Source organism: Salmo trutta, chromosome 14, assembly GCF_901001165.1.
Source record: "Salmo trutta chromosome 14, fSalTru1.1, whole genome shotgun sequence".
Lineage (NCBI taxonomy): Eukaryota > Metazoa > Chordata > Actinopteri > Salmoniformes > Salmonidae > Salmo > Salmo trutta.
In genome coordinates this window covers 38,783,815-38,799,082 of record NC_042970.1, presented here as the reverse complement: position 1 = coordinate 38,799,082, position 15,268 = coordinate 38,783,815, and the positions used below count along the sequence as shown (strand labels likewise).

The 15,268-nt window shown below is 43.8% G+C and overlaps 2 protein-coding genes across 3 annotated transcripts in view; both read left to right on the top strand.

The window, feature by feature from the left end:
• Window positions 1-7,512, top strand: part of cita (citron rho-interacting serine/threonine kinase a) — a 52,456-nt gene extending 44,944 nt beyond the window's left edge. For both annotated transcript variants that reach the window (XM_029775771.1, XM_029775770.1), the window contains 6 exons: window positions 108-236; window positions 1,713-1,793; window positions 1,932-2,010; window positions 2,102-2,272; window positions 4,428-4,818; window positions 5,534-7,512. In XM_029775771.1, the coding sequence (XP_029631631.1) occupies window positions 108-236; window positions 1,713-1,793; window positions 1,932-2,010; window positions 2,102-2,272; window positions 4,428-4,818; window positions 5,534-5,557 (875 nt within the window). In that variant the 3' untranslated portion in view covers window positions 5,558-7,512. The remainder of the gene's footprint in view (window positions 1-107; window positions 237-1,712; window positions 1,794-1,931; window positions 2,011-2,101; window positions 2,273-4,427; window positions 4,819-5,533) is intronic.
• A 3,893-nt stretch (window positions 7,513-11,405) lies between these two features.
• On the top strand, window positions 11,406-14,633 carry LOC115208045 (myosin regulatory light chain 2, ventricular/cardiac muscle isoform). Its single transcript, XM_029775769.1, has 7 exons — window positions 11,406-11,464; window positions 11,993-12,082; window positions 12,889-12,964; window positions 13,082-13,186; window positions 13,408-13,486; window positions 13,580-13,628; window positions 13,893-14,633. The coding sequence occupies exons 1-7, from the start codon at window positions 11,462-11,464 to the stop codon at window positions 13,995-13,997; spliced, it is 507 nt and encodes a 168-aa protein (XP_029631629.1). The 5' UTR covers window positions 11,406-11,461; the 3' UTR covers window positions 13,998-14,633.
• The last annotated feature ends 635 nt before the right edge of the window (window positions 14,634-15,268 follow it).

Genomic DNA, 15,268 nt, shown 5'->3' with positions numbered 1-15,268 from the left:
TAGGGTGTTGTTCAATAGGCACCAAACAGTCTGAAACAAGAAGAGATTACCTGGTTATTTTTTGTATAATTGGTTGATTGATTGGTGTGGGGACCTCCATCTTGCAGAGTTCCTGGATAAGAACGATGTGACGTTGGCCTCGGCCATCTTTGCGGCCTCCTCCCACAGTTTCCCCATCTCCATCATCCAAGTCACCCAGGCACCGCAGAAAGACGAGTACCTGCTCTGCTTCCACGGTCAGTCATGTTTCATACACACTTTTATAGGCCGTGCGTGTGCGTACGTCTTTGTCTTTCTGTTAGGAAAATGTGGTGCCGGATATTTGAGAAATTCACCGGACCCATGTGCATTGGCTGCATAACCTGATTAGGAGCTTAGAATGACCGAAATCACATTTAGATTATGGTAGTTCATCTTAACAGAACATGCAACTCGAGGATGCAATGACGTGTGTCCTTCCTACCTAATTCCGATGCGCACTTTGAAGATGTTAGAATAACTGTCCACATTTCCTCAGCCAACAAGACGAGTAACGAACAGCAATTGGCCTAGGCTATATAAAACAAATATTGTTGAGCTTGAAATGTTGATTAACTATTATTTGTTCACATTATAAGCGTAGCAATGCACACAAGGCAGTTGACTTTGTGTGACTGCTCTATAATGCAATTAGCGGGAAAACACTGACAAAAGTGCACTGCACATGTGAGTGGTTAAATGTGATAGAAATGAAAATATCTGTTAGCAATTTAGAAAGAGTGGAGATCTAAAGATGCAAACACTAGAATTGGTTGTTAAAATGACTAGGATTGTGCCTTTGGCTACTGGACAATGAAAGTAAGTTGATTTGAAAAGCAATACAACATGAGAGAAATATGCTACTTGTTTCAATGGAATATGGAAGTCTTAATAAAATAATTGCCTCCAAGTTTTATGGTCGGATTTTGGCTAGGCTACTTTGAAGCAAGGTAAAACATGCCTCATAATATGAAGTAAAACATTCAATTTTCAACCAATTAAGTACATGTTTTCAAATGCATACTGCCTCCAGCTCATTGCAAAGTGATGTGTGATGCGCGGAAGCCTGCTTACTGTTTCCAATGCACTTGAATGGCGAAAGGAAGAGCGCTTCAATTACCAGTTGAGAAATAAAAGAGTAGCTGTTTTTAATCATGGCCATCAAAACTGTTAACACACGATTGCCTTTAGAATTGACGCGCAATGATTGGCCTTACATTGTTTCACTCCCGAAACAAATTAACTAGCTGTTTGAGGAGCTGTAGCAGCAGCTCTCCCGCTGACAGATTTTCTGCTCAAGCTAGGCTCTGTATCTGTAGGCTGTGTGCGTGTGATAATATAAATGACTACTCGCTCATTTAATTCCACTAAATTATGCAAATGAACTTATAGGCCGATACACATGTCCGGTCAAATGTATTTCCATCAATGAATAGGCAAAAAAGCATTTATTTCTTTTTTTATCGGCCAAAAGCCGTTTTTTTACCGTTTTAAAGGAAACCCTGGTGTGTGTGCATGAGAGATGGCGTGTGAGAGAGGGAGAGTCCCTATGCTGTCTTTATGATTATGTAATGACTGAGTAGTGTAGCCATGCTCTGATGACTGCTAAAAATGTCCGTTATATTCATTTCCACATAGTTTGCCATGCATACCAGCAGTATCACTTATTTCTATTGTGATGATTCCTTATCCAGAGTTTGGGGTTTTTGTGGACGCATACGGCCGTAGGAGTCGAAGTGAGGACATCAAATGGAGCCGTCTGCCTCTCTCGTTTGGTAAGTCCAAAATCATTTTAGATCTGAAACCATCGTAACAGAGTGATCCTAACAAAAGCATTGAAGAATTGCCATCTACAAAAGTGTTATAATAAGACATTATAGAGGCTTATAACACAGTGCTCCTCTCCATATCAGCCTACAGAGAACCCTACCTGTTTGTGACCTACTTCAACTCGTTGGATGTGATCGAGGTCCAGGGCCACTCTGCTCTAGGGTAAGATCACTGATCCTTTACTTAACTGCAACCCTTAGCTAGTTAGCATAACATTGTAATAAATCAATGGGGGGTATTGTGTCTTGGTCAGGGCCCACTCGTACGCTCACCTGGACATCCCCAACCCGCGCTACCTGGGCCCAGCCATCTCCTCCGGAGCCATTTACCTGGCATCGTCCTACCAGAACAAGCTCCGGGTCATCTGCTGTAAGGGCAACCTGGGACAGGAGGGGGAGCTGCAGAGGAATGGCTCTGGACGCAGGTACGTTAATATGGCTCTTTCTTCCAGGATTTGGAGCAACAGTGGGGATTCTTCATTCTGTCACTGCACCTTCTGTTGGCTGAGCTGGTTAGCGGAGGCAGGATTGGGCCGGTCATGGTCACAGTGTGACTTCAGAAGGACTTCCCTTCTCTCTAATTTCGACCATTGTTTAAATTCCACCAGGAATCAATGAAGTGCACGGGGATGGTGTGGAGCTTCTCACAGGTGGCACACTAGCTGCATGGGTTGGCATACAAATGACATACAGTAGGTTGGCATACAGGTGGCATAGGTTGACGTACAGGTGGCATAGGTTGACGTACAGGTGGCATAGGTTGGCGTACAGGTGGCATAGGTTGGCTTACAGGTGGCATACAGGTGGCATAGGTTGGCGTACAGGTGGCATAGGCTGGCGTACAGGTGGCATAGGCTGGCGTACAGGTGGCATAGGCTGGCGTACAGGTGGCATAGGCTGGCGTACAGGTGGCATAGGCTGGCGTACAGGTGGCATAGGTTGGCGTACAGGTGGCATAGGCTGGCGTACAGGTGGCATAGGTTGGCATACAGTTGACAGGTTGTCATACAGTTGATATAGTTTGGCAAACAGGTGGCAAAGGTTAGCATACATAACTGGTGAACTATCTGGTGATGGTGTTCCATCTGCTACACCATCTGAGACCTGGATTAATACGAGCCTCTGTTCTTTGCAGGGGGAAGATTTCATTTTTTATTTGTAACAAAGCCTAAGTAAGGCGACTTCTATTCAAAATGGCCCCTGTGTGATGTTATAATAAAATATTTAAAATAAAGTATGGATACTTGTATTTTCTGAGACTTCCTAAATAAACCAATCAAGCACCTGCATTAATGTACATAATATTGCAGTGACTGTGTGTTTAGAGTTAGCTGAGTTGACCACCGTACCATATAGTGCTTTATGATGTTTAAAGAACAGTAGAGAGGGTTCATTGCTATTTTTCCTCATCTTCATCAAAAATACAGTACAAAGACCGAATTCGAAAAAGCCATCCCAAATGTAATTGTTCAACCCTCATTCAGCCGTTATCCATTCATGGAAAAGTGTTGTACTCTGCAATTTAGGGCTGAAAAATGAGTGTTGATTATAATGCTAAATAAAGTGTAGGTGTGCCATCTCTGTGCAGGTCACGTATGGAAAAAGACCAGCTACAATTTTCATATCATTGATTCTGTAATCCTCTGTGGACGATAGAATTGGAGATGTGACTTCTGGAGCTAACATGGTGACGATATGACGCAATCTCTTTAGCTCGCCATCCATTGGTGGAACCAAATGTGCAGTCCACCATGTCTCATTTTTCTCCGTTGCACTTGCTCATTCTAGTCTCCTACTGTGACAGAGTGTGGCTAACAAATGACCTGTCTGCATTATCTCCAGGGATTTCAATGAGAACTGCTTTCTCCACATCCGAAGCCATTGCTCGCTGCAGTCATTATTTCATTTTACAGAGCTATTGAGGGTATTACACTAGCCATAGTTTTGATTGACATAGGCTTAATATGCATTTACACTGACGTTAAGAACAGCTGCTTTTTCCATGACATAGACTGACTAGGTGAATCCAGGTGAAAGCTACGATCCATTATTGATTTCACTTGTTAAATCCACTTCAATCAGTGTAGATTAAGGGGAGGAGACAGGTTAAAGACTGATTTTTAAGCCTTGAGACAAGTGAGACATGGATTGTGTATGTGTGTCATTCGGAGGGTGAATGGGCAAGACAAAATATTTAAGTGCCTTTGAACGGGGTATGGTAGTAGGTGCCAGGTGCACTGGTTTGTGTCAAGAACTGCAATGCTGCTGGCTTTTTTCACGCTCAACAGTTTCCCGTGTGTATCAAGAATGGTCCACCACCCAACGGACATCCAGCGAACTTGACACAACTGTGGGAAGCATTGGAGTCAACATGGACCAGCATCCCTGTGGACCGCTTTCGACATCTTGTAGTCCATTCCCCGATGAATTAAGGATGTTCTGACAGCAGTACACTATGCAATGCTTTCTTGACACCATCTCTGATGGTCTAACAAAATGTTGACCCTGTGATCTTTGTCATGTGGTCCCCGGCCCTCTCCATCTCCACAATGGGTCTCTCCACCCCCTTTCCGTCCGCAGCCCCAACAAGCGTGGGCCGCCTTCCTACAACGAGCACATCACCAAGCGCCTGGCAGCCAGCCCCGCGTTGCACAGTGACCCAGGCACGCCGCGCCGCTATCGCGAGGCCCGCACCGAGTTCCGCCGCGATAAGTCGCCCGGCCGCCCGCCGCACTCAGTGGAGAGGGAGAAGTCTCCAAGTGGCAGGATGATGATGGACCCCCGTCTGGCCAGGTCTCCAGGAAGGGCCATGGGGGGGGACCTACGCCTCGACCGCTCCCCAGGGAAGCTGATGGACCGGGACGTGAGGAGGGAGAGGTCACCCGGCCGGGGGTTCGAGGAGCAGCAGCCTGGAGTTCGTCAGAGACTCCACACCAGCTCCGGTCGCACGCCCCTCACCACGGTCAACAAGGTGAGACAGTAGACTATGTACACAATACTTCCCAGAGTCCTATGTACTTCCCTTTCCCACATTACAGGACATAACTTGAGTGGTATTGGGTGCATTATTTTTGATCAAAGGCCTATGGTCCCATGCGGTCTTTTTAAAAAATATTTTCTATTGATATGCTGACTCACTGAAATGTATTTTTCAATAAGACTTTCCTATTCCAGTGATATTGTTACGGAACCAATAACTAGCCTATGGATGTTGTTACACTCGTTAGGGGTCTTAGGCCTAGTTAACCGGTCTGTAACCTGAATGAATGTGTGCATTTATGTGAGAAATCAGTGTATGCGCCTAGGTGTTGAATGTACAGTTCAGTCTCTCTCGACCTCTTGGTCGGCCAGTCCAAGCGGATTATTATTTGTTTTCGATGGTGAAGAAAAAGGAAAGTGCAAACAGGCATGCCCAGACAAGATTCAAAACCAAACGAAAGGCCTCATTGCCACCAAACCAACCAGCAGCCTCACGGCTCTCCAAGCTGGCACTCTGACTGATCACCTCAATTGGCAGCACCTGATATGCTTATCAACCAGGCTCAGCGCTTGGACGAGATTGCTGCTTCCCCCTGGGGGAATTGTGTGGAAATGTATTCTGGATAGTGGGTTTACCTATGTCCTAACACTATCCTTCACACTAACCTTATCACCTGACCTTATTTGTCTCTGATCTTTCTGTACAGGTGTGGGATCAGTCATCTGTTTGAGTGACAGCAGCGCTACATCAATCAGAAGAGTGACATCCCCAGCACAGCACATCACTCAGTTCTTACCAGGGTTAGGGAAGAGGAGCGGGGTCAGAATACTGCATCACCTAGAGAGCCCAATAGGAAAAGCAGCTAAAGCGTCGATGACCTACTGTCGATGCTGAATGTCATGTGTATGGGTTTTTACTAGAATAAATAATAATAATAATGTTGATATACATTAAAAAAAAGTATCCAACATTTAAAGTCAGCAAGGACCAAAACATAACATTTGTCACAAACACTGACAAAAACGCTTGGAATATCTGCAAAATTAAATCCTGGAAACAGCACTTACAGATGAGGCTTCAGAGTTTAGAAACACAACTAAATGTTCTCCTGGATTTGCTCTCACCCTGTGCATATCAGCTAGATCAGTGGTGGGCATCTCCTAGGGATGCAGTGTGTGCAGGCTTTTGTTACAGCCTAGCACTAACACACCTCATTCAAATAATCAACTAATCCTAGTCTTTGATTTACATCAAGTGTAATTAGGTGTGTGTGTGTGTTAGAGATGATATGGAATAAAGTCTACACACACACACACAGAGGCCCTCTAGTATTGGTCCATCCCTGAGCTAGATGACTACAGCTGACACATTAAACTGCGCTACCCACAATCCCCAGCACCAGCTGGCTCTCGGGCCTTTATAAATCATCACGATGCTATTTGACACTGTAAATAGGCAGACTTAGGGTTAGTCTGAAATTGTACCCTACTCCATATATAGTGCACTACTTTTGTCAAAAGTAGTACACTTTATAAAGATTAGGGTGCCATTTCAGACTGAGCCTGACTTTTTATAGATACTGAAAGGGAACCTCAAGGCTGGAAAAGCCACGTCTATTTTTGTTAAAGAGAAAAGTGATTGTTGTGTGTCCTCTTGAATGTCAAATGAATATTATTCTTTTAAAAACGTCCTTTATCAAGTGAGCATTTTGCCCTGGTCCCATCTTGTGTAATGCACTTCCACACGCAAAAGCAAACTTACATGCGGCTTGAGAAATCATTAAGCTTACAACCCACTACTTGAATATTTCTTTTTTTTTTTACCCCAATCTCCCCTTACCTTGTGTATACCCTCCAAATTGTTGTTTATGATCGATCGGTGAAGATAATAATGTTCTTTGATTAACTGATTCTTAAGGCATGGATGTACTTAAATGAGAATGGAAAATACATATCCTATGATCTTCAACTTCATTTCAGTGAACTACATGCGATTCGACACTGGAGCATGAGCGATAAAGAAAGAAAGTTACATGTTTTAGTTAGCCTTCAATTTCCATTTTCTTTCAAATCCTCCTGAGCTACTATGAGCGACATTTTCCTACTGCTAAACACCTCTCGTGCAGCAAGAACAAATATTGTATTTTCAGTCACATAAGCCTACTCTTTATACTTTAATATATCTACTTACTTTTGATTTACTTATTCTTGATATTAAAAAAAAAGTTTTTATTTATATTCAACCAAATTCAGTGTAGCACTGAAAGGTCACGTAGCAAATGCTTTTGGAACAGATTGGCTTACATGTGCAATAAGAAAGCTTTTTCTCACATCCTCTATACACAGAAGCAGACATTTTTCGTTTTACTCAGCATCGGGGTGGGAGTGAACAGGGTTGTAAATCGATTTTAATTTCAGACTTGCTTACCAATTTACCATCTGCTACGTAAGTCCAGCCTTCTTCTGTTTCAGATTTCAGAAACTTTGCTGGAGCAAAGTACCAGTGATGCACAGATATGAGCTAAACTTTAGATATGTGCATTTTTTCGGATTCCGTTTAGACGAGGAACATGTCGCCCTGTGCTCGTTATGAAGATATTGATGTCTTACAAATGCTAACAAAAGATGTACTAGCTTTCCATGTAGCGTTTTGGCGCACAATATTAAACATAACCACTGTCTTTAATTGCCCGCGTATATCCTGTGTGGCCTATGTGGAATCGTGCGAGCGAGAAAGAGCGATTGTGTAAGAAAGAGGGAGAAAGAGATTTTGTGTGTGTGTTCATGTCCAGTGTGTTAGTGTAACAACGCACATATGGTATTCACTAGCTGCCCCAGCCTCACTGTGACAATGCCATCCCATTCTAGAGCCACTGGCATGCAGAGCAGCAGCGGCTATTTGTGTCTTAAACTGGGAATAACTCTGAGGAGAAAGACAGCTGCCTGCCTGCCCAGGAACAATTGTTCATCTGAGGGGCGTGGGTGAGTGAGTGGCAGACAAACATGAAATGTAATCTTCATACATGTTGCTTTAACGTTTAGACGTAGACAGCTGTAATTGTCTAAATTAGGGGGAGCTTATACAGTCCTGTTTCACTGTATGTACATGTGAGTAACCTGTACAGGTGTGAAATGGAAATGTGTTTTTTTGCATATTCCACTCCCTCTGAGACACCCTCAGAGAATGAGGTCACAGCCAGGTGATCAGCCATTATCAACGGTGACCCTGGAGAAGTTATGGTTAAGTGCCTTGTCGGCTCAGGCATTCGACCCACCAACCTTTTGCTTACTGGCCCAATACCTCTAACCGCCAGGCTACCTATCGGACTTTTCGACCTCAAATAAACAAGTTACTAGAGACTCCTTCCATGCTGTGAAGGGACAGAGATTATGGCAGAAATGACGACATATGCTACTTAGACAGGCTGAAAGTGAGAAGATTGACAATGACGAGGTGAAGAAGGCTTTCAGCACGTCAGGACCTTTATATAGACAAGCCCCCCATCCAGACATTGTTGGGAGATTCTGCCCCTTCCCTGGCCCTAACACCCTATTCACTGATTGGCACTTTAGCACTTTCCCTTGCCAGCATGATAGGACCTGACAGGAGAGGTACTGGGTGACTTGTGAACTCTAATTGACACATTGCAAGGCGCTGTTCTCCGTCTCAACAGGGTCACACTTAAGTATTGGAACCCAGCTAATGTTGCGCTGCAGAGTTTGGAACGTGAAACTGGGTGCAAATGATTTTGAACATCTTCCTTTCCTGGTCTCCTCTCGTTAAAGAGTTTGTTCACAGAAAATACAAATTGACATGATTTTCCAGCTACCTTGGCTGCTGTTTTTAAACATGTAAAATACACACACTTATGATACAAAGTTGCATGTTCTAAAACCGTTAGAAAGATTTATGTGAAGAGAGAGTTAACTAGCTATGACCGTTTGAGTGAAGTGTGGGCTCTGTAAATGAGTGATATGTATAGAAGCATGTGAGAGATGTAACTGGGCTTGCTCCACTCTTAACCCAGCGTGCCAGTCACACTCCTCTGACAGCGGCAGGGCTATAAATAATGGCTTAATAAGCTAATATATGTCCACACTGCCTTTCATCTTTAAAATTATTGTTTTATTGGCCTTAGACAAACAAATTAACATGTAATGACGGCATAAACACACATCTAACAAATTGAAGAGCATAGAGGTAGAGGTAGTAGCCTAGTAGAGGTAGATGGGTTACTAGCTGCCAAAAACCTTTTTCAACGAGCTGTACTGCGCTGGCCTGATTACAGAACCAGCACAGTACAATTTGGGTACTAAGTAATCGGGGCTATGCTTCCGCTAAAACCACAACCACTCAACATCTGGCTCTTAGTTCCTCTAGTTTTGTCTAGAGTGCAAAGAACCTTGGCATGACTCTGGACAACACCCTGTCGGTCTCTGCGGATGTCAAAGCAGTGACTCACTCCTGCAGGTTTATGCTTTACAACAGGGTTCCCCAACTGGTGGCCCGCGGGTGGTTTTATTTGGCCCCCCAAGTTTTCTGAGCAAAACTATTTATTTAAATGTTTTATTATTTTCATTGTTGGACTTATAAGGCTGTAAAAACATCAGGAAATGAGCTCCAAGGGATTTTAATGTAAGAAATCAGTTCCCAAGTATTCCCACGCATAATAGACACATGATCGTATACAAATGTAAGCAAAGTTTGAAATAATTATGTTTTAGTCAAACATATTTGTTTGGGCTTCTTGCAGTCAATTTGCAGTCTACAAATTATTTGTAATTATATACTTGGTGATTCAAGCCCTGAATGCAGATTGTCTGACAGGTGTGGTATATCAGACCGTATACCACGGGTATGACAAAACATTTATTTTTAATATGCTAATTATGTTGGTACCAGTTTATAATAGCAATAAGGCACCTCAGGGGTTTGTGGTATATGGCCAATATACAACAGCTAAGGACTGTATCCAGGCACTCCGCGTTGCATCGTGCGTCAGAACAGCCCTTAGCCATGGTATATTGGCCATATACCACACCCCCTTGGCCTAATTGTTAATTATGTTCCGGGCCCCCGACCATCTGCTCAAGAAAAAAATCGTAGAGTACGACCCTACCTCATATAGGAAGCGTCGCAGGTCCTAATCCAGGCACTTGTCATCTCCCATCTGGACTACTGCAACTGTCTCCTGGCTGGGCTCCCTGTTTGTGCCATCAAACCCCTGAAATGTATCCAGAACGCTGTAGCCGGCCTGGTGTTCAACCTCTCCCATGTCACCCCGCTCCTCTGCACACTCCACTGGCTTCCAGTCGAAGCTCGCATCCACTACAAGATCATGGTACTTGCCTATGGAGCAGCAAGAGGAACTGCCCCTCCCTACCTTCAGGCTATGGCCAAATCCTACACCTCAACCCGAGTACTCCGTTCTGCCACCTCTGGTGTCTTGGCCCTCCCACCCCTAAGGGAGGGCAGCCCCCACTCAGCCCAGTCAAAGCTATTCTCTGTCCTGGCACCCCAATGGTGGAACCAGCTTCCCCCTGAAGCTAGGACAGCGGAGTTCCTGCCCATCTTCCGAAAACATCTGAAACCCTACCTATTCAAAGAGTATGTTAAACAATCCCACAGCACACCCTCCTCACCCCACCTCCCACCCCCCAAAAAATATTTTGTTAACTAACACTTTTCTCCCCCCCCCTTACTAGTTCTAAATTTGATGATAGCTACTTTATTGAAGAAAAATGTACTTACTATGACTAAGATATGTGGTTGTACCACCTAGCTATCTTAAGATGAATGCACTAACTATAAGTCACTCTGGATAAGAGTGTGTGTTAAATGACTAAAATGTCTGCACACACACACGCACACAATATGGGCTGTGGATTGAACGGGCATCACCTCTGGTTTGAGTTTGTGAGGCATCCCTCACTCATACAGTCAGCAGCACTTTTAAAGCAGGGTAGGAGAGAGAGGGGAATATGCCATGTTCTCTCGGGGTAGGAAAGAGAGATTTGAGTATTGGGTTCCTTTAAACCCCCCCTAGAGTACGTCAGTTTAAGCTAGAGATATCTGTTTGAATGCGTCTCAATCCACTGCATCCGCCGATATCGCACGTCCACATCTGCAGTGAAGGGTGGCAGAGCTAGAGCAGTGTTTGTCAGACCATGAGATATCTTGAAAATTGGTCTTCTCATGAAAACGTCTTTTACCTAAAGGACAAATTCAATATTTTATCAAATTATTTTATTTTTATACCTAAAGGGGTCCTAAAATTCAAAATCAAATAGCTAAAAGATCCATAGTATGACCTTCCAACAATTCCATATGTCAGCTTAACCTTCAGCGTGCAAGGTCCTGTTATTCTAAACCACTGTTATTCCACTCTGAGCGCTGACAATGAACTTTGGGGCAGAGGGCAATCGGGATTATTCTCTGTGTGTGTGTGCGCGTCCCCCTGTGTGTGGGTTGTCATTTACCTGTCACTTCCAAAGAAGGCATGGTTTATTTATATCGTCCAGTAGAATGGAGTGCATGTAGGCTACATAAGGCCAGACAAAGCACTCTCCATTGTTCAGTTGCATTTTGGGAGTCCCATTGTTCTGTTCATCACCCATCTCCTCCAGCTCCAGCTATGGTAAGTTCCTGTCCTGTTCTATGCCACTGTATGATTTCACACTATCAGCTATGTCAAGGGGGTGGTTGTAGGGGAAAGGGAATTATTAATGTAAAACTCCGCTAAGTCCTTAGAGGAAGCAGCTATACAGGTAGATACATGTGTAGTTAGATTGATTGACGATGGTAGCTTGGATGATGATGACAACTGTTCGAATCAATAAAGGAATCTGTTAGATGTCATATTTTCTTTGATAGTTTTCTAGAAAATTAACATTTTCTATCTGTTCAGTATGTTTCCTTCATTACATGTAAAGTATTTTAAGTTGGGCGTGATCACGCCTTAAATCATAGTATCTAGTTTAGTTAGTTCAAAGCATGGTCCTGGCAAAGACCGTTCTATCCCAAACATAAGTTGTATTGTGTCGATACACTGCCGCTAGTATAAATCTGGGTAGATATGCTCCTGGAACTCCACAGTGTGTGCAGGCTTTTGCTCCAGCCCACTATGTTTTATGGATATACCTCTCCTTTCCACCTCTCTCCAAAGGCACCCAAGAAGGCAAAGAAGAAGTCAGCGGACTCTAACTCCAATGTGTTTTCGATTTTTGAGCAGTCTCAGATCCAGGAGTTCAAGGAGGTAATAATCTGTCTCTTCCCTTATTACCATGACGACAGTCCATCGATCACACTGCACCCTTTTCGGGTCTGGTTTGTTTGTCATCGTCCTAGTGCCCAACACATTCTGCCTCTGCTGTTCGGTCTGAATCACACTATCGGGCCAACCCAGAACTACTATGCTAGCTCAGACATTTTCTTTTCACATTGTCCTTTCAAGCACAGTTCCAGCAACTATGGGGAATGTTTAACCAGGCCGCCTAATACAGCTCGGTTTGGCCCTATAGTGTGAATCAGGCATCTCTGTAAGCCTGTAGGTTTACCTGTCCCTCTGTCCATCACCTTTCATGAGTTGTCCATTTTCCACCTGTCTCTCTGCCCTTGTCATGAATTCCAGGCGTGTGGTATGAGCGGTGTCGCTCTTGAAATCATGGCCAGGCATTCAGGCCATGTCATCAGTGATTAGGCAGGGCTGGGGATAGAATGGGAAATATGCCCTGGCCTGGATGCCACTCTTAAACCCCAGGGAGTAACATAGTATGAATAGAGTAACTAAGAATAAAGGCTTAGAAAAAAGGAATGTCCAGAGATCCATGTTCCAGAGAGCATCGACGGGATCGTTTTGACAAAGATTTCTGGCATGGAGATAACATGTGGTCCACTTGACCAAACACCGGCACATTGACTGATTTGATATGCAGAGTGGCTCCAACTGTAGCCCATGGAATTTACTGTCACTCTCCTCCCAACACATACACACACAGACAAACTCTAGTCACTGGAGTCTTTTTCATGTCTCCCATTAAGTGTTAACCTCCATATTGACAGGCCTTCACCATCATGGACCAGAACAGAGATGGATTCATTGACAAAAATGACCTGAGGGACACCTTTGCTGCACTGGGTGGGTTGAAGATGTATTCTATTATTTATCTATTTGTTCAGTTAGGTCAGTAAGAATGTATTCCCGTTTACAATAACGACCTGGCCATAATGGTACTGACCCATGTTTCTGTAACAGGGCGACTCAACGTGAAGCAGGAGGAGATAGATGAGATGCTGAAAGAGGCGTCCGGCCCCGTCAACTTCACCATCTTCCTCACCATGTTCGGAGAGAAGCTGAAAGGTGAGGCGTGCAAACAAGGGATGCATTCAGTTGGTTAAACGTCATGCTACATTTTGCAACAGTACTGAATGTCACTTCCTCCCAAACGTTTAACAGATGAGTTGCCTGAATCCTAATTTGAATGACATTTTCCCTCTGAATTGTGTATGTTGTACTCTTATATTGTCAACGTCTGCCTCCCATCGACTTAGTTCTAATTAGACGTCGTTTTCTCTGTGTAGGCGCTGATCCAGAGGAGACTATCCTCAATGCTTTTAAAGTATTTGACCCCGAAGGAAAAGGGGTCCTGAGGAAGGACTTGTGAGTACTCGTATTTGTGACGGGTCTAAAGGGTAAAAGCTTTGTGGAGATGGTTAATGTAATCCTAAACGCCTTGTTCTTGCTCGTCTTCAGTGTGACAGAGATGCTGACGACACAAGCGGACAGGTTTTCTCCTGAAGAGGTTAGAGCACAACCAAATGTACACTAAACGCAATATAATCTATATACTGTCCACACACACATTGTACACATTGACCCATTGTACATACAACTATTGAAATACAGCAGACAAACCATTTTAAATAAACAACTCATAGCCACTCATAATCAGTAATATAACACAGTTCATGCATAAACATGTCGCGTGCTGCTTCGGAAATGTTGTGAGGTTCATGACGTGTACATCAGTGATTGAGTCACTAAATCTTCTCGCTGGTTTTCTCAGATGGAGCAGATGTTTGCAGCCTTCCCACCAGACGTGGCAGGAAATCTAGACTACAAAAACCTTGTGCACATCATCACACACGGAGAAGAGAAGGACCAGGAGTAACGAACTCACTGCTCCCCCAGCGTGTCTGTCAAAGTGATAGAAATACAAATCTATGGTCAAAACACCTATCGGCTGATCTATGGTCAAAACACCTATCGGCAGATCTATGGTCAAAACACCTATCGGCAGTCATCTATCATCTCCAGGCTCCATTCACGGTCCCGTGTGCTTTCCCCGCCCACTTACATAATCAGATCAGGTGAAGCTCCACAGTGGAAGGGGAGAAAAATGAACAGAGGGAATCTCACTGGCCTCTACCTCCTACAAAAGGCTCAAGACACTTTTCAACTGGCCTCCTTTTGTGATGCATTACGTTTGCCGCTCATCAGTAGTGGTTAAGTCAAGTGTTTTCCATAACTGTCCTCGGGACCCTAAGGGGTGCACGTTTTGAGTTTTGCCTGTAACACTACACAGCTGATTCAAATGACCATGAGCGTGATGATTAGTTGATTATTTGAATCAGCTGTGTAGTGCTAGGGCAAAAATCAAAACGTGCACCCCTTGGGGTCCCGAGGACCGAGTTTGGGAAACGCTGCGTTAAGCCAACTGTCAAAGCCAAATGTGTGTAAATGGTTGAATTCAGGCTACACAGCTATTATACAATCTGATCACTGTCCAATAAATCACTTTAACTCATGTCTTTTGTCGAAAGATCCTCCATTTGTTATTTCTTGCACCTTACGATAATATATTTTGATTTTGAAGCAGCTCATTTGAGAGCATAACAGCTATTAGATGCTCTTTGTTTACTTGATTGACTAATGACGCATTAGAACGAATGTCATATGTTAAAAGTGACATTCTGTATCAACTCAACAAATCTAGTATATGTATCAATGGGTGTATGCTTCCTTAAATTATTAAATGAACCTCTAACAATTTGTCCAAGTTTATCACATAACTGCTGCTGCCACCCTGTGTTGTAAATAGGTAAATCAAAAAATATAGTTTACATCAGGGGTTAATGACAATCAGTGTGGCTTGTAAATAGTGCATAAGCAGACTTTTCTTAATACAAACAGCCCACTAGGCGAGTTTGAGGTTCAATCGATCTCTTCAGTGAGGAAGAGCTTTTCAACTGGTTTATAAACTGATTCAGGGTTTTAGCTTGGTTTTGGCAAAAGTCCAGCCCAGCAGCTGAGGGTATGATGGATCCCCTAAGACTAAGAGCATGTAGCCTTCTGTGTTTAGAGAGGAGCCAGCGAGGTAGCAGAGATGGCTGTCTTCTGACATCAGACTGGGCTTCAAGGTACAGAGGGGCCTGACACTGT